This window comes from Protomyctophum parallelum, assembly GCF_964188405.1.
Source record: "Protomyctophum parallelum genome assembly, chromosome: 1".
Lineage (NCBI taxonomy): Eukaryota > Metazoa > Chordata > Actinopteri > Myctophiformes > Myctophidae > Protomyctophum > Protomyctophum parallelum.
In genome coordinates, this window is record NC_139697.1 from 92,466,188 (window position 1) to 92,486,274 (window position 20,087).

At 47.1% G+C, this 20,087-nt stretch overlaps 1 protein-coding gene across 1 annotated transcript in view; it reads left to right on the forward strand.

The window, feature by feature from the left end:
* cux1a (cut-like homeobox 1a) overlaps positions 1-20,087 on the forward strand; it is a 282,358-nt gene that overhangs the window by 155,272 nt on the left and 106,999 nt on the right. The window contains 3 exon segments of the mRNA XM_083781531.1: positions 1,337-1,415; positions 3,768-3,905; positions 7,810-8,005. Of these exon segments, the coding sequence (XP_083637657.1) occupies positions 1,337-1,415; positions 3,768-3,905; positions 7,810-8,005 (413 nt within the window).

The window sequence follows — 20,087 nt, forward strand, 5'->3', positions numbered from 1 at the left end:
TACCAGACTGTGGTTGTACTGGTCAGCTCCCAGTACAACAGTACCAGACTGTGGTTGTACTGGTCAGCTCCCAGTACAACAGTACCAGACTGTGGTTGTACTGGTCAGCTCCCAGTACAACAGTATCAGACTGTGGTTGTACTGGTCAGCTCCCAGTACAACAGTATCAGACTGTGGTTGTACTGGTCAGCTCCCAGTACAACAGTATCAGACTGTGGTTGTACTGGTCAGCTCTCAGTACAACAGTATCAGACTGTGGTTGTACTGGTCAGCTCTCAGTACAACAGTATCAGACTGTAGTTGTACTGGTCAGCTCCCAGTACAACAGTATCAGACTGTGGTTGTACTGGTCTCCTCCCAGTACAATATAGTATCAGACTGTGGTTGTACTGGTCAGCTCTCAGTACAACAGTATCAGACTGTGGTTGTACTGGTCAGCTCCCAGTACAACAGTATCAGACTGTGGTTGTACTGGTCAGCTCCCAGTACAACAGTATCAGACTGTGGTTGTACTGGTCAGCTCCCAGTACAACAGTATCAGACTGTGGTTGTACTGGTCTGCTCCCAGTACAATATAGTATCAGACTGTGGTTGTACTGGTCAGCTCCCAGTACAACAGTATCAGACTGTGGTTGTACTGGTCAGCTCCCAGTACAACAGTATCAGACTGTGGTTGTACTGGTCAGCTCCCAGTACAACAGACTGTGGTTGTACTGGTCAGCTCCCAGTACAACAGTAGCAGACTGTGGTTGTACTGGTCAGCTCCCAGTACAACAGTATCAGACTGTGGTTGTACTGGTCAGCTCCCAGTACAACAGTATCAGACTGTGGTTGTACTGGTCAGCTCCCAGTACAACAGTATCAGACTGTGGTTGTACTGGTCAGCTCCCAGTACAACAGTATCAGACTGTGGTTGTACTGGTCAGCTCCCAGTACAACAGACTGTGGTTGTACTGGTCAGCTCCCAGTACAACAGTAGCAGACTGTGGTTGTACTGGTCAGCTCCCAGTACAACAGTATCAGACTGTGGTTGTACTGGTCAGCTCCCAGTACAACAGTATCAGACTGTGGTTGTACTGGTCAGCTCCCAGTACAACAGGGTTGGGCCTTGGGGGCGGGGCAACATCCTCTTCTTGCGTTCCTCTCTCACTGTGTTTGTGTGTGTGTGTGTGTGTGTGTGTGTGTGTGTGTGTGTGTGTGTGTGTGTGTGTGTGTGTGTGTGTGTGTGTGTGTGTGTGTGTGTGTGTGTGTGTGTGTGTGTGTGTGTGTGTGTGTGTGTGTGTGTGTGTGTGTGTGTGTGTGTGCGTGCGTGCGTGCGTGTGTTCTGTCCCTCCAGATCGACGCTGTCAGTAAAAGAAGTAAAGAATCAGAGACTGCCTTCCTTAATGTCTACAAGAGATTAATCGATGCCCCAGGTGAGAGGACACATGCGTGTGTGTGTGTGTGTGTGTGTGTGTGTGTGTGTGTGTGCGTGTGCATGCGTGTACATGTTAATTAATTGCATTGTGTTAATAACACGATCAAACTGGAACCTCCCACTGGAACACATTGAAGTGTTCCCTTTGATGATAACTCAATGCTAATGCAACATGTTGGCAACGGTGGCTTTTTGGTTCAAAGTGTGGGAGAATCTCGTTGCTATTCTCTGGCAGTCCATGTTATAAAATCAGCAGCACACTAAAGGCTGTGATATAGTGTATCCCATTCTGACCTGAGATCAGATTCTAAATGGGTGCCCGGTCAGAATGGGATATAACTGTCTCTGTCGTGTCGAAGCCTCATATGTCCAAAAAATGTTAACTTTCAGGATTCAACTTCAAAAATAGCAAAAGTAGCAGATCTACAAGCTTGTGGATCTGCTACTTTTATGTGCTACTGTAGTACGAATCGTCCTCAAGTAAATTTACGAAAACCAAAAAAGACCCCACAAAATGTTAGAATATGGAGATAACGACTAACCTGACTTTGCCAGATGGGGGCGGTATTGGGTAACCATGTTCCCCAACACCACAACCATCTGGGATCTCTCAGGGAGTTCAGCTAACACTGAACCGCTCCCGGTTCGAGCCAATCAGCGTGAGCTAAGGGCGGGATATGTGCGAAACCGGATGTGAAGCTATATAGACACGTCAATATGATTGGTTGTGTTTGCACGCCCACACGGTGATAGACAGACGGTCCCATCCAATCATCTACCAAGTATCTTGAAAAAAAGGAACAGCCCCGTCATCGAATTTGCTTCCACGATCCCAGATCCCAATAAGCTGTGAAACAAATTTGTGTAGCAAGCTTCTTGGATCTGGCAGCGTCAGGTTAGATAACGACACCTGTAGCCATGATATAAAATGGTAATATAACCTCCTGGTGCTGGGATGTTTTTTTATCTTGACTTTTTTTTTATTGATTGAAGAGGGACGAAGACAGATACCCTTACAAACCATAACAAAACAAAAGAAAATCCTCCAGTTTATCATCACCGTCCTCAAATAGTTCAATACAACGCAAGAAAAACACAAAAAGGCCTATCCAGTCACATAACCCATTCTGAATGGGCACCCATTTTGGTGTCAGCATCATGTTATGCTTTAGCTATTGAAAAATAGCAGATCTACAAGCTCATATCGCGCCACCGAGTGGCGCGATATGAGCTTGTAGGTCTGCTATTTTTGAATAATCGAAGAACGACTGACATTTTTTAGAATCTGATCTCAGGTCAGAATGGGTTAATCAGACCAGTGTGTGTCCAGTGGAAACCTCGTATGAATCTGATCTCAGGTCAGAATGGGATAATAAGACACGTGCCACCACACTCCATCTAATGCATATGACATGAGCACCCATGAAGCACAGCAGCATGAGACCACGCTCATATTCACACGCTATAGGCTCTTTTTAGGACGTTGTTTATGTTTTTGTTTTTTAATCTTAAGTGCTCACTGTGTGTTTCACTGTGGCTTCGCTGTCCCGCAGTGAAATTGGCCCATCTACAATATTCTCACACTAAGTTATTTTGGGAGCCCCCCCCCCCCCCCCCCTCCCCCCAACTCTCCCTGTCTCTGTGGACCAATGGTTTTAATGGGATCCTCTATGATTGCATAACAGCGCCAGCTGTCTGATGAAAGACGGTTGGGTTGAATTGGGGCGTGCATTAATTAGCGACGGAGCAATTAGCCGGCTAGATGCGGCGTCTGATGAGCATGCTGGGCCGGGCGAACTGCTGAATGCTACGAGGGGGGGGGGGGGGGGGCAACGATACATTTTCACAGCGATGCGATACGTATCGCGATGCGTGGTTGACGATATACGATACATGAGACGACATTCGTTCATCGATGGCGATACGATACGAATCATACGATTCAATGATTTAAAATGTAATCCAGTAACTACTGGAATCTGTGTGAAATCTGTGTGAAACATCTGGATACTAGTGCAGGTTTTTTTTATGTAACGTTCTCTCTCTGTTCTCCCCCATAATCCAGACCCCATGCCGGTGTTGGGTTAATGTAACATTCTCTCTGTTCTCCCCCATAATCCAGACCCCATGCCGGTGTTGGGTTAATGTAACATTCTCTCTGTTCTCCCCCATAATCCAGACCCCATGCCGGTGTTGGGTTAATGTAACATTCTCTCTGTTCTCCCCCATAATCCAGACCCCATGCCGGTGTTGGGTTAATGTAACATTCTCTCTGTTCTCCCCCATAATCCAGACCCCATGCCGGTGTTGGGTTAATGTAACATTCTCTCTGTTCTCCCCCATAATCCAGACCCCATGCCGGTGTTGGAGGCTCACCAGCAGCTCACGCTGAGCGTGCAGAAGATGCACGACGTGGAGACGGAGAACCAGAACCTCCGGCAGGCCCTGGAGGCCTGCTCGCAGGACAAGGCCCAGCTCCACAGCCACGGTCAGTTCAGCCTCTGTCAGCATGTTGTCAAAACAAACCCATACAGTGCAATGTAGGCATTTAGTCAGACACTCTTAACCCATTCTGACCTGAGATCAGATTCTAAAAATGTCTTCTACATCCTGACAGTTTTCATTCTGACCCGAGATCAGATTCTAAAAATGTCTTCTATGTCAGTCGCTCTTCGATTTTTCAAAAATAGCAGACCTACAAGCTCGTAGCGCCACTCGGTGAGATGGAGGCAGAGGACAGGGTGAGATGGAGACAGAGGACAGGGTGAGATGGAGACAGAGGACAGGGTGAGATGGAGACAGAGGACAGGGTGAGATGGAGGCAGAGGACAGGGTGAGATGGAGGCAGAGGACAGGGTGAGATGGAGGCAGAGGACAGGGTGAGATGGAGGCAGAGGACAGGGTGAGATGGAGGACAGGGTGAGATGGGGGACAGGGTGAGATGAAGACAGAGGACAGGGTGAGATGGGGGACAGGGTGAGATGAAGAAGGCAGAGGACAGGGTGAGATGGAGGCAGATGATTCGCTGTGGAAAGGAAAAGAATATTCCCGTATTGTGCAGGGACATTCAGACCCAAACGACTCCCCCTCTCCGGTGCCTAGGCTGTAGTATGATCAAATGACTCCCCCTCTCCGGTGCCTAGGCTGTAGTGTGATCAAATGACTCCCCCTCTCCAGTGCCTAGGCTGTAGTGTGATCAAATAGGGCGTTCATTTACAAAAAAAACCCCACAAAATGTTAGAATATGGAGATACGAGGTTTCTTTCCGACAGCGGTGATGTGTGTCTACATCAGTATCCCTCCTCCTTACTGTCGGAGACTGTCAGGGAGGTGGGGGGGGGGGGGGGGGTGGTGGAGGGGAGAGGGTGAGGAGGAGAGAGCAGGGTTCTGCCCTCGCACTCCCCGGAATCCCCTTCACGCCAAGACCCTAATTGACTCAGTTCAGAAGCGGCAATATTTTATTTCAGCATTGATTTTCTCTCTCGCTCCCATGCTTACCACCTCTCTCTCTCTCTCTCTCTCTCTCTCTCTCTGTCTCTCTCCCCAGCCGGGGGGGCCTCTATCGATTCACCGCAACCTAAATGTTTGAAGTTCAATTTAACAGTTAAGGGGAGAAAAGGGCTCCCGGGGGACTCGTTGGCATTGATTATGTGTCAGGCCTGGATCGCTGCACTTTAAATCACCATAGAAGAGAGAGGGAGAGAGATAGAGGGAGACAGAGAGAGAGAGAGAGAGAGAGAGAGAAATGTGCAAGCTTTCCTTCTGTCAGTAATATACTCTGATTTGCTATTAGGGAGTTGGAAGTATCTGATATGAACACACACGCGCACGCACGTTTGTGTTACTATACTTGTGAAGACATCATCATTTTATGAATGTCATTTTTATTGTCTTGCGCACACACGCGCGCACGGCCACGCACGCACACACACACACACACACACACACACACACACCACACACACACACACATACACACACACACACACGGTGAGAGGTAAAGTATGAAGGTGTAACTTCATTTCTCGTTACAGAAGGTGACGTGACAGCCATATTGAATCAGAGAGAGAAGTTAAGAACAGGAACACTCCACTGCTGTTGGAGGGGGGGGGGGGGGGGTGGGGGGGGGGGGTGGGGGGGGGGGGGGGGGGGGGCTTGTTTCTAAAGTGTAGTTGCTTATTCAGGCATGCTGTGTTTGTCTACACGCACATGCACGCACACACACACACACACACACAACATACACGACACACCTACAATATGCTAACTAGTAACTATAACTACAGAACAGAATGCATATAAAATGTGTGCAGATAAGGCATAAATGGAGGGTTAAGTGTTCAGGGCAGAGACGTGACCCTGAGTGATGTGAATGTACAGAAGATACCCATGATGGAGGAGTTTACACCCACGGCTAATGGCAGACTAATGTACAGCTCTGTCTGTCTGTCTGTCTGTCTGTCTGTCTGTCTGTCTGTCTGTCTGTCTGTCTGTCTGTCTGTCTGTCTGTCTGTCTGTCTGTCTGTCTGTCTAAGAATACCAACAGGTGACAAAGTGACGCTGTTGTTGAGCTTCACACTGTGCACAGGTGCATGATGGGAAGCAGAGTTTTTAGCAGACATTAGCCTATGTGATTTCTCACAGTGACAGTACAGTACAGTACAGTACAGTAGAGGGACCCCCTGGGGGACCCCCACACGGTAACTCTGTCATTTACTACGTACTCTAAGTGCAATTTTTGAGGTATTTGTACCTGAAGTTCAAACATTTTCCAGAGATTTTAGACACTTTTGACAAAATTAGGAAAAAGGAAAAATTAAAAAGTGAGACGCGTTGTGAGCTTGTAGATCTGCTATTTTCACTAGGTCGGTGGGACATCAAATGTCCTTTGTGAGCTTGTAGGTCTGCTATTTTTGAAAAATCGAAGAACGACTGACATTTTTTAGAATCTGATCTCAGGTCAGAATGGGTTAATCAGACCAGTGTGTGTCCAGTGGAAACCTCGTATGAATCTGATCTTGGGTCAGAATGGGTTATTAGTGCAGTACCAGGGGGGGGGGGGGGTTTGGCTGTTCATAGCGGGCTGATTGCTTGGCGCCTGGAAGTGCTTCTCCTAGTGTTCTCCCCCAAAAACCACTCATTCTGATCTACTATTCTCTTCCCTGGGTCCTCGGCCACACACCAGTGTGAAGTCAATCCCAAGAGCGATGCTCGAGATTTTTGCGAAAGGAAAGATAGGCAGACGGGCGTGAATAACCCATTCTGACCTGAGATCAGATTCAAAATAGCAGACCTACAAGCTTGTAGCACGCCACTCGGTGGCGCGCTACGAGCTTGTAGATCTGCTATTTTTGAAAAAATCGAAGAACGACTGACATTTTTAGAATCTGATCTCAGGTCAGAATGGGTTGATCAGACCAGTGTGTGTCCGGTGGAAACCTCGTATGAATCTGATCTCAGGTCAGAATGGGTTAAAGCCAGGCGACCGCAGAATGTGTGAACTCACAAGGCGACCGCAGAATGAGTGAACTCACAAAGCGACCGCAGAATGTGTGAACTCACAAGGCGACCGCAGAATGTGTGAACTCACAAGGCGACCGCAGAATGAGTGAACTCACAAAGCGACCGCAGAATGTGTGAACTCACAAGGCGACCGCAGAATGTGTGAACTCACAAGGCGGACGCAGAATGTGTGAACTCACAAGGCGACCGCAGAATGTGTGAAATCACAAGGCGACCGCAGAATGTGTGAACTCACAAGGCGACCGCAGAATGTGTGAAATCACAAGGCGACCGCAGAATGTGTGAACTCACAAGGCGACCGTAGAATGTGTGAACTCACAAGGCGACCGCAGAATGTGTGAAATCACAAGGCGACGCAGAATGTGTGAACTCACAAGGCGACCGCAGAATGTGTGAACTCACAAAGCGACCGCAGAATGCGTGAACTCACAACGCGAACCGCAGAATGTGTGAACTCACAAAGCGACCGCAGTGTTGAGGCTGGAGCACTCGGGGCTCTCTGCCATGTTGATATGAAGGAAATCGCTCCAAACCGTGACGGCATAATCGTCCGTGTTATGGTGAATTTTAAAAAGCATGAAGGGATTTTCGTCATGATCTCATTATTACTGTAAGGCTATTATAGCCAATTGTGTCTTAATTCCTTTGTCTTTTTTCCAAAATGCAGTTCAGTTGCCTTAACCTGCCGCAAGTGCCAACTTGCATCATGGGAAATGTAGGGCAAAACAGAGAGAAAGCCCAAAATAGACAGAATGTCTCGAAAGTCTCCTATCATTGCTACACTATATTAAAATGAACATCTCTCTCTCTGTGTTTGTGCGTGTGCGTGTGCATGTGTGTGTGCGTGTGTGTGCGCGTGCGTGTGTCAGAAATGACAATTAAAGCACTTAAGCAGCAGATTGAGGAGTATGAGAAGACGCTGAAGCAGCAGGCCAAGGAACTAGGCCAGGAGGAGACGCAGGAGGAGGAGGAGACGCAGCAACAGCAGGAGGACAGGGACAAGGCAGAGGAGGAGGAGGAGGAGGAGGAACAACGGGTCGGCGACGGCCATGAGGAAGAACAGAGGTGAGAAGAAGCACCGTGTGTGTCCTCATGCTGAACTGATTACTTCGTTGCTAGGGGTTCTCAAACTGTAACATTTCAAAGGACCCCCGGGGGGCCTGTACCTCTGACAGTGTACACAACATGGAACCAAATGGACCCGCCGTTCTCATCTGTAATGTAATGGCGCGTTCACACTGGCAGATGCAAAGCGACGCAGAATATCTGTGGCTTTTTGTATCTTTGTCGCTGATATTGAAACCAACTCAACTTTGTTTTTTGCGGCTTTGTAGCTGTTGTTGTAGCTGTTGTAGCAAAGCTACAAACGGTCGCCTGTATCCTCATATCTGCACGTCGCTGGCTTTTGTTAAAAAGGAATTCAGCCTGTGTCTTTGCATGCTGCCGGTGTGTGAACGCCCCATCCAGGGCCTTTTATTGGACCCTGGACGCACACTTTGAGAACCGCACGCTTGAAAACCACGTCTCGCTCGCATGAACACATGAACCTCCTCATCTGATGCCGTATTCACGCGGGCAGATGCAAAGACGCAGTCTACCATTCGTTGTCAATGGAAGCCAGCGGACATGGAGATGCAGAGATCATGCATCAGATGTTTGTATATAGCTGCTGCAAATGCTACCAAAAAAAGGTTGAGCCGGTTTCTTTCAACTTCAGCTAGAAAGATACACAGCTACAAATATGCAGCGTAGCTTTGCATCTCTGTATCTTTCGCATCTGACCCATGTGTAACAAGCCTCACAATGCGTCGCGAACTCGCAGATCGGCTGTTTTGGGGCGAAGGGATTTGATGTAGAGGGGAAGCCCCATGTGGGGGGTGTTTAAATACAGTGGGGTTTAAGTGGTTGCATCCTGAGTGGTAATGTAGTGTGCAAGATGGATCATCTTAGACCGGCCCACAATGCATCTCTGTGTACAGTATGTGGCGTGCCCTCACTGGCCCCTATTCCTGTCAACAATGGAGATGGCTAAGTACTGCTTTAGGGAGAGAGAGAGAGAGAGAGAGAGAGAGAGGGAGAGGAGAGTTGGAGAGGCCTGGGTGATTACCCCCTTAGGATTTATTGAGATTGCTTGTCTTATTGAAAAGCCAATACCTCCAACTCCTAGTATTAAAACATTATTGTCAGTTAGGGTTTAAATCGTGGATGCGCTGTGCTTTACGACAGTGTATAGCTGTCCACGGGGCTAAAAGTAACACTCCAACCTGACACCCCAGCCATGCCACGTAAATAGCAGATCTACAAGCTACAAGCCGCCGCGCCGCGAGGCTTTTTACGCCACGTTTCGAGCTTGTCGATCTGGTATTTTGGATGCCGTGTGTACGACGCTGTAGTATGACCAAGTAGGGCATTTAATTAATTCACGAAGATAATGGAGATAAGAGGTTTCTGCCCGACAGCAACGTTATATATGCTATGGTTATTTTGAGAGTTCACACCTGTAACGACAGGCCCGGAATAGGAGCGTCAGGGTTCATGTGCCTAATGGCTCATATCAGAGGCTGGTCTATACAGTCAGGGTTGGACACTGTGATTATAGGGTGGGAGTTCACGTCCACCGGCCTCTTGAAGCAGGCCTTTAAATAGCACATGTGTTTAATTGTGCTAACACTGCAAAGATACGGCAAAGAACAACAACGCGGCTTCTTCTCGTTGTTTCTGTCGAGCAGTGAGCGTCAAGCGCGCACCAGGGGGAAATGTCCGGCGAGTGGCGACCGCTTTCAGAGGTGTCATTACATAGAGAACTATAGAGGATGGCATAATGGTGGCCTAGAAAATATAAAGAGGTCTACAAGCTGAGCTTGTAAAGCTGCAATTGTTTTCTGTCTTTTAAAAGAGAAAAGGAAAGAATATGTAATTTCCGCATGTTGACATGCCCAAAATACGGCGGGAAATTTTTAAAGTGAATCTGCAGAAACTTCAGAAGAATCTGCAGAAGTAAAACAAGCGCATCTGTGAGTGTCGATCTAAAATCTGATTAACTAATTTACTGCCAAGGGGCGAGTCTGGACGAGTTTTTAGGTTTTTATTGAATGAAAGATGGCCGTCTTCCTTATCATCTGATTAGCTCCCTGTTGCTATAGCTATCGATACTCAGGCAGTGGATTGGAAACAATGATAGCTGGATTTTTAAAACCCATTTGTCTCGGGAGTGATCTTTTTCCAGGCTCATGACAAATGGCGTCGCCATAGTCGCGGTTTCCGAAATGCATGCCTCGGGTGTTCCGCGATCCTCCTGCGGGTGGAAAAAAATGAATCTGAATAAAAGTGGCGTACTATACTTAATACTTATCCACCTCAAACACTGATCCACCACAAAGGAATGCTGTGTATAGAGTCGTGCAGTCAAGCACAGCAATAACATCGGCCGTACCCCACTGAGTCAACCCCTCGTCTCCACCGCGCCGTACGCTATCTGAGCAGTCAGCCATCAGCTGGGTGAAAGCCCTGACAGTCCATTGCTCCTCCCCTGGAGGAACGCAAATGACCTTCCCCTCTTACACCTTCACTTCTCCCTCTCACAGGTCAGAAACGAGGCGTGCAGTCGAGCTGCATCACTCATTGTGGTTCTGCTTTGAGCTTTGGTTTGCTTTGTTTTGTTTTGGGGGTTTTCTGCACCCTCTGGTGGCCGTATGTGGACAGAGTGACATAAGTGCATACTGTACATACATAATGCGCAGACAGACAGACAGACAGACAGTCTCATTACAGTAACTGTAGCGCTTCGCGGCTCAAATAGTGATTACAAAACACGCAGCACCTCCCTGGGAAGGCCTTAAATGTTCTCCCTGTGCGACTAGACTCAAAAGGCTTTTAGTTTTTGTTTTTTTATCGACGTGTGATAACATGACAAAGAGGCTGTCAGAAACATAATGGCAGGCGCTGCGGTGGCTAAACCAGTCTGTGTACATAACATACTCATACTGTATGCTACTGTACGCTGCACGGGAAGTAGGGATATCCCAGTTTTAACATCTGCTCATGATCACCCGTCATTGCCAGTTTTTTTCTTTTCTTTCTTTCTTTCTTTTCTTTCTAATCTCAGACACTAATGAAACACGTGGCCATTTTCAACCTGGTTGTCCTCCTTTTGGACACCATTATAGGCAAACAATATGTCAAAAAAAGTTAAAGAAATGTGAGAAGAAAAAAAAAGGCCAAAATAATGATTATTGAATGTATGGTTGCAGGAAGAAACAGTGTCTGTCTGCTTTTGTGTGATGATCAAGTAGGACGTTCATTTACGAAAAAAAACTATATATATTCTTTCAGAAGACTTTATTTTATTTTATTTCGACGTCAGGCCTAAATGGGTTAACCGCTTCAATCCGTAAAATTGCTGCTTTTTTCCTTGTCTACACCACAACTATTAGCCAAAAATAGCCGATCTACAAGCTCACAACGCATCACAACGTCCGTCCCCCCCCCCCCCCCCCTTTCCTAGAATATGGATGCTGGAGGTCAAGCAGGTGGTTAAGTGGTTGAGAGGTATTTAAGTGGTCTGCTAAATGCCTAAATTGTAAATTGATTGTAAATTGACAGACCGATGTGATTTGAGGGTCCACATAATGATCCAAAAGGGGGGGTGGGTTGACATAAATTGCGGTCGTTTGGTGTTTGGCCTCTGTGGCCTCGCTGGCTCGTGGTCCGTGCCGTCCCGGGAGGTTATTCCAGTGGAGGGAGAGAGAGAGAGAGAGAGAGAGGGCTGCGTGAAGGGCATCGGGGCGGCCAGGCGCTATCAACACTCCATCATTCCGGCGGGGCAAATATTGATTCAAGACGAGAGCGAGTGTGAGTGAGATATCGGCCCCCTTTTGTTCATTTCTCCTCCTCCGCTGGTGATAATTTTATTTATCGGCGACCGTTTGAGTTCTCCCCTGAGCTGCCGTTCCGGGCGCTGTCTTTTTTTATTTCGATTTCCGATTGCTGTGATTCATTTCTATTATTATTATTATTGGGCCTAACACCACCAGGAAAACCCCTTCAGGCAGGGGTGGGCAACTGTGACGATGGAGTTCCACACTCACTCCAGAGGGCCACTATAGTTCCACACTCACTCCAGAGGGCCGCTATAGTTCCACACTCACTCCAGAGGGCCGCTATAGTTCCACACTCACTCCAGAGGGCCGCTATAGTTCCACACTCACTCCATAGGGCCGCTATAGTTCCACACTCACTCCAGAGGGCCGCTATAGTTCCACACTCACTCCAGAGGGCCGCTATAGTTCCACACTCACTCCAGAGGGCCGCTATAGTTCCACACTCACTCCAGAGGGCCGCTATAGTTACACACTCACTCCAGAGGGCCGCTATAGTTCCACACTCACTCCATAGGGCCACTATAGTTCCACACTCACTCCAGAGGGCCGCTATAGTTCCACACTCACTCAATAGGGCCGCTATAGTTCCACACTCACTCCATAGGGCCGCTATAGTTCCACACTCACTCCAGAGGGCCGCTATAGTTCCACACTCACTCCATAGGGCCGCTATAGTTCCACACTCACTCCATAGGGCCGCTATAGTTCCACACTCACTCCAGAGGGCCACATTGCATATAGCAACAAATTAGCCAATCTACAAGCTCAAAACGCGTCGGACTGCAACGTGTTTTGAGCTTGTAGTTTTAGCTATTTTTGCTATTATTGTCTCCACCAGGCCGAAGGCATGGGGGGAGAGTATGTTTTGCACTGTTTTGCATCTCGGCCACCGTTAACCCGGTCGATGCCAAATTTTGCACACACACTCCCTGGATGCCAACGATGAACCTCTGCCCCAAACTTTCCAGAACGGCCTGTTATAGCGCCACCAGGAGGCCGCTTTGTGCAAAACAAGTTTTTCCACACTCACTCCATAGGGCCGCTATAGTTCCACACTCACTCCAGAGGGCCACTATAGTTCCACACTCACTCCATAGGGCCACTATAGTTCCACACTCACTCCATAGGGCCGCTATAGTTCCACACTCACTCCAGAGGGCCGCTATAGTTCCACACTCACTCCATAGGGCCGCTATAGTTCCACACTCACTCCATAGGGCCGCTATAGTTCCACACTCACTCCAGAGGGCCGCTATAGTTCCACACTCACTACAGAGGGCCGCTATAGTTCCACACTCACTCCAGAGGGCCGCTATAGTTCCACACTCACTCCAGAGGGCCGCTATAGTTCCACACTCACTCCATAGGGCCGCTATAGTTCCACACTCACTCCAGAGGGCCGCTATAGTTCCACACTCACTCCAGAGGGCCGCTATAGTTCCACACTCACTCCAGAGGGCCGCTATAGTTCCACACTCACTCCAGAGGGCCGCTATAGTTACACACTCACTCCAGAGGGCCGCTATAGTTCCACACTCACTCCATAGGGACACTATAGTTCCACACTCACTCCAGAGGGCCGCTATAGTTCCACACTCACTCCAGAGGGCCGCTATAGTTACACACTCACTCCAGAGGGCCGCTATAGTTCCACACTCACTCCATAGGGACACTATAGTTCCACACTCACTCCAGAGGGCCGCTATAGTTCCACACTCACTCCATAGGGCCGCTATAGTTCCACACTCACTCCATAGGGCCGCTATAGTTCCACACTCACTCCAGAGGGCCACTATAGTTCCACACTCACTCCATAGGGCCACTATAGTTCCACACTCACTCCAGAGGGCCGCTATAGTTCCACACTCACTCCATAGGGCCGCTATAGTTCCACACTCACTCCATAGGGCCGCTATAGTTCCACACTCACTCCAGAGGGCCGCTATAGTTCCACACTCACTACAGAGGGCCGCTATAGTTCCACACTCACTCCAGAGGGCCGCTTTAGTTCCACACTCACTCCAGAGGGCCGCTATAGTTCCACACTCACTCCAGAGGGCCACATTGCATATAGCAACAAATTAGCCAATCTACAAGCTCAAAACGCGTCGGACTGCAACGTGTTTTGAGCTTGTAGTTTTAGCTATTTTTGCTATTATTGTCTCCACCAGGCCGAAGGCATGGGGGGAGAGTATGTTTTGCACTGTTTTGCATCTCGGCCACCGTTAACCCGGTCGATGCCAAATTTTGCACACACACTCCCTGGATGCCAACGATGAACCTCTGCCCCAAACTTTCCAGAACGGCCTGTTATAGCGCCACCAGGAGGCCGCTTTGTGCAAAACAAGTTTTTCCACACTCACTCCATAGGGCCGCTATAGTTCCACACTCACTCCAGAGGGCCGCTTTAGTTCCACACTCACTCCATAGGGCCACTATAGTTCCACACTCACTCCAGAGGGCCGCTATAGTTCCACACTCACTCCATAGGGCCGCTATAGTTCCACACTCACTCCATAGGGCCGCTATAGTTCCACACTCACTCCAGAGGGCCGCTATAGTTCCACACTCACTCCATAGGGCCGCTATAGTTCCACACTCACTCCATAGGGCCGCTATAGTTCCACACTCACTCCAGAGGGCCGCTATAGTTCCACACTCACTACAGAGGGCCGCTATAGTTCCACACTCACTCCAGAGGGCCGCTATAGTTCCACACTCACTCCAGAGGGCCGCTATAGTTCCACACTCACTCCATAGGGCCGCTATAGTTCCACACTCACTCCAGAGGGCCGCTATAGTTCCACACTCACTCCAGAGGGCCGCTATAGTTCCACACTCACTCCAGAGGGCCGCTATAGTTCCACACTCACTCCATAGGGCCGCTATAGTTCCACACTCACTCCAGAGGGCCGCTATAGTTACACACTCACTCCAGAGGGCCGCTATAGTTCCACACTCACTCCATAGGGCCACTATAGTTCCACACTCACTCCAGAGGGCCGCTATAGTTCCACACTCACTCCATAGGGCCGCTATAGTTCCACACTCACTCCATAGGGCCGCTATAGTTCCACACTCACTCCAGAGGGCCACTATAGTTCCACACTCACTCCATAGGGCCACTATAGTTCCACACTCACTCCAGAGGGCCGCTATAGTTCCACACTCACTCCATAGGGCCGCTATAGTTCCACACTCACTCCATAGGGCCGCTATAGTTCCACACTCACTCCAGAGGGCCGCTATAGTTCCACACTCACTCCATAGGGCCGCTATAGTTCCACACTCACTCCATAGGGCCGCTATAGTTCCACACTCACTCCAGAGGGCCGCTATAGTTCCACACTCACTACAGAGGGCCGCTATAGTTCCACACTCACTCCAGAGGGCCGCTATAGTTCCACACTCACTCCAGAGGGCCGCTATAGTTCCACACTCACTCCAGAGGGCCACATTGCATATAGCAACAAATTAGCCAATCTACAAGCTCAAAACGCGTCGGACTGCAACGTGTTTTGAGCTTGTAGTTTTAGCTATTTTTGCTATTATTGTCTCCACCAGGCCGAAGGCATGGGGGGAGAGTATGTTTTGCACTGTTTTGCATCTCGGCCACCGTTAACCCGGTCGATGCCAAATTTTGCACACACACTCCCTGGATGCCAACGATGAACCTCTGCCCCAAACTTTCCAGAACGGCCTGTTATAGCGCCACCAGGAGGCCGCTTTGTGCAAAACAAGTTTTTGCACAGTACACCTACAGATTTTGTCCAAACATCACGCAAATTGGTACACAGTCTCTCTAGAGCCATTCAACGAAACCGGTCTTTCAGATTTCTCAGACTCCATCCTGATTTACTTTTGTTGCCCTTTTATCCAACCACCAGATGAAGGCAAGCTGCAATGTCCTACATTCCTATCCTGGTGGAGACCTGTGCCCAGAAGGGCACTTTTTCTAGTTTGAATTGAAATCCTGAATTTTTTTTTGCTATTATTTTATTGGAATCCTGAAAAGTAAAATTTGTATTTAATTTCAAATGCCTTTAATAGTTAATAGTTCATAAAGGTAACATAAATTATGTTAACTTTATGAAGTAAATTCAAATACAATGGACATAAAAAAAGACAATTATAATACTAGTCATTCAGCTATACTAATTATGGACTGAAGTAATTAAAAGGCGTCATGTTTGCATGTTTGGAATTGTAACAGCTGAAATTGATAATATATCAGTATTCTGATATTGACCCATTCTGACCGGGCACCCATTTTGGTGTTGGCATTATGTTATGCTTTAGCTATTGAAAAATAGCAGATCTACAAGCTCATATCGCGCCACCGAGTGGCGCGATACAAGCTTGTAGGTCTGTTATTTTTGAAAAATCTAAAAAAACGACTGACATTTTTAGAATCTGATCTCAGGTCAGAATGGGTTAATCAGACCAGTGTGTGTCCAGTGGAAACCTCGTGTGAATCTGATCTCAGGTCAGAATGGGTTAACCTGCGGGCCGCATTGTGTGAAGGTGGGGGGCCGCATGTGGGCCCCGGGCCGCCAGTTGCTCATGTACTGTACATGCCTTAAGGCTATACTGTACTGAGAAGCCTGTAATGTTATGCTGTTAACATACTGTACACAATGTACTGGTTCTCAGTGGCGGAAAGTAACTAAAGTACATCCACTTTCTTTGTACTTTACCTGAGTATTTCCCAATGTCCAATACTTTTTCTATCTTTTCTATTCTAGGGAACTATTGAACTTTTACTCATCCACATTTTTATTTGAAAACTTTGGTTACTTTGTAGATCTACAAAACATACCATAATATAACCACACAGCTCTGTGTACACATTTCGGGCCATTTGAAAATAGACGATCTACAAGCTGATCTGCTCATTTCAAATGAGTCATTTTCACAATGAGTATACTTTTTTACTCTTGGTACTGTAAGTACATCTTAACGCCAACACGTTTGAATTCTGGACTTTTACTTGTAACAGAGTATTTCTATAATCCAGTATTGATACTTTTAATTAACCCATTCTGGGCGAGAACCCCTTTTGGTGTTTTTAAGCATTATGTTATGCTTTACCTATTGGAAAATAGCAGATCTACAAGCTCATTGCGCGGCACCGAGTGCAGCGCTACGAACTTGTAGGTCTGCTATTTTTGAAAAAATCGTGAAAATGTGCCTGAAAATCTTTGAATATATATTGTTACAGAGCGAGTTTTTAACTCAAATCTGTGCTACTGGGTGGGTCCCTATGGAACAACATATTTTCAGATGGGGGTCGGCGGCCAGTTAAAATATAAAATGTCTGGTGTCCTTGACATGAAATATTGAGCACCACTGACGTACAGTAGGAACAGGAGGTTTTTCAGAAAACTGTTAGGATTTAGAAGTACTTTTTCCACCACTGCTAGTTCTTCAGCCGGCTCCTTGGGGGGTTGGGGGGGGGGGGGGGGGGGTTCTGTATACATTACACAGTGGATCTCAAGACTCTGTTCATGTCAAGGACCCCCAAATCAATATCGTATACCGTATTTCTGGCCTCCCCATCCGAACACATTGTCTTCACATCACGGCGCGATGTGAATGACTGAATGATTAACACGATTGTTACCGTGTGCGGGGGATTACAGTCAAAGGTTATTCTAAAAGGAAAAACATGGAAAGGCCCAGGGGGGGGGGGGGGTCTTGTTTCCATTGTACTCATAAGTCATAACATTGTGTCTGTGGCGATGCATGCATGTACTTTTTAAATAATCATAGCTTTTTTTTTATATATATTTTTTTATCCCACGATTTTGTAACCCATTTTTCACCCCTGTGTCAATCATCTAATGTGATCCTGGGCTCACCCTCCGCCAATGGACATGGGACATGGGGAGAGCAACGGACTTAACTCATGCTTCCTTCATGCTTGAGTGTCCAAGTTGCTCCTTTACACCTGACAGGGGGGAGTTTCCCTGGTTGGACGTAGCGCGTGGAAGGAACACGTTATTCCAACCAGTTCCTTTCCCCTCCATCAGGCGCCCCGGCTGGCCAGGGGGAGGCAGTTTAGAGACCAGGATTACTGCATGTTTTTGTGAGGGTACCTACCTTAGGGGCGGTTTGGTTTGTTATAAACATACAGAGATCTACTTGTGATATACTGCATGACGTATAATTGACATTAAAATTTACATTTACAAGCATCCTGAATCATAGCCACGTTTATTAACGTTTGTAATAAACCAAACTGTTTGTAAATCCATCAAGATTTCAGCGAGTTAAAACCCATTCTGGGCGGGAACCCCTTTTGGTGTTTTAAGCATTATGTTATGCTTTAGCTGTTGACAAATAGCAGATCTGGTGCAGCGCTATGAACTTGTACTGTAGGTCTGCTATTTTTGAAAAATCGTAAAAATGTGCCTGAAATCTTTGAATACCGTGTATATTGTTACAGAGCGAGTTTTTAACTCAAATCTTTGAATACCGTGTATATTGTTACAGAGCGAGTTTTTAACTCAAATCTTTGAATACCGTGTATATTGTTACAGAGCGAGTTTTTAACTAAAATCTTTGCTATACTGGGAGGTCCCTGGAACAACATATTTTCAGATGGGGGTCGGCGGCCAATGTTATATATATTTGGGGTCCTTCACATGAATATGTTTGAGAACCACTGAAACATAGAAACATGGGTTTGAGAACCACTGAAACATAGAAACATGGGTTTGAGAACCACTGAAACATAGAAGCATGGGTTTGAGAACCACTGAAACATAGAAACATGGGTTTGAGAACCACTGAAACATAGAAGCATGGGTTTGAGAACCACTGACACATAGAAGCATGGGTTTGAGAACCACTGAAACATAGAAACATGGGTTTGAGAACCACTGACCTAGAAACATGGGTTTGAGAACCACTGAAACATAGAAACATGGGTTTGAGAACCACTGAAACATAGAAACATGGGTTTGAGAACCACTGAAACATAGAAACATGGGTTTGAGAACCACTGAAACATAGAAACATGGGTTTGAGAACCACTGAAACATAGAAACATGGGTTTTTCAGAAAACTGTTTAGAAGCCTTTTTTCTTTTAATTCCGACGTCGGGCCTAAATGGGTCAAGTGGAGTCTAGGAGCTGGTTTTCACCGAAGCACTTCTTAATACTTTCCATTGGTTCAATACTTTTGAGCGGTGCCTAAAGCGCTCCAATGGCCGTGTGCATGTACGCATGCACTGTATGGTACGACCCACTCACGCCTGCAGCTGATTGGTCACACACACACACACTGTTGAGCAGCCTACAGGGCCAATCACACTGAGCAGTAGAACTATAACTGCAGCCAACCAGTGGTGTTGTTGTCGAGCAGCTCAGTTAATCACAGGTGTGTTTTTTTTTTTTGAGTGGTGCAACCACTCCAAGGAACAGCAATGTCCGTCCTAACCTACAGTATGTGACTATGTTTAGAGTACCAGTAGTGGCAAAAGTAACGCCGTTGTGCCAGAAACAGAGATAGAGAGAGATACTGTACACTGCGTGAAAAGAGGAGTCAGCAGGCAATTATATGGCCACTGTATTTTGCCCGTAAACCTGCAGGTTTAGCAGCATAATACAGTTAATATACGGTAATATACAGGTGTGATGGTACAATTCGGGAGTTTACGGGAGTTTGTTGGAAAGTTTAACGGGAGTTTCCTGTAATATACACATCCGTTTTCCATGCTTTTTTTGTGCAGTGATAGTGTTGCACTGTTGCCTGCTAATTACAGAGAGAGAGAGAGAGAGAGAGAGAGAGGCAGGGGGAGAGGGGAGTTGCACCACTCAGTTCACACTGGTGTGATTTTTTTTTAACCAACGCACACGACGCAAAGAGTGCTCAATAGCATTGATTTATTTATTTTTTCATAAATCAATGCTAAACCTCAAACATTGAGTTATATGTGGTTTTTTCTTCCAGACGGCAACGATATTATATATCCATCTTTGTGACATCCTGTCATTAAAACAGGTGTGTGGAGGTGTCGGTAGCCTCCGGTGTGTGTGTGTGTGTGTGTGTGTGTGTGTGTGTGTGTGTGTGTGTGGGGGGGGGGACCCATTAGTGAGGAAATGCTCTTAGATGTCTAGTGAATTAGAGGTGAGTAAGAGTAACATTATCTTCCGCTATAATCACAAGCTACAGTTTGCTGCTCAGCCCGGCGTCAACCTGGGCGAAACCAGACGAGACCAGACACTCCAGATAAGAATCAGAATGGCCTTTATTATTCACCT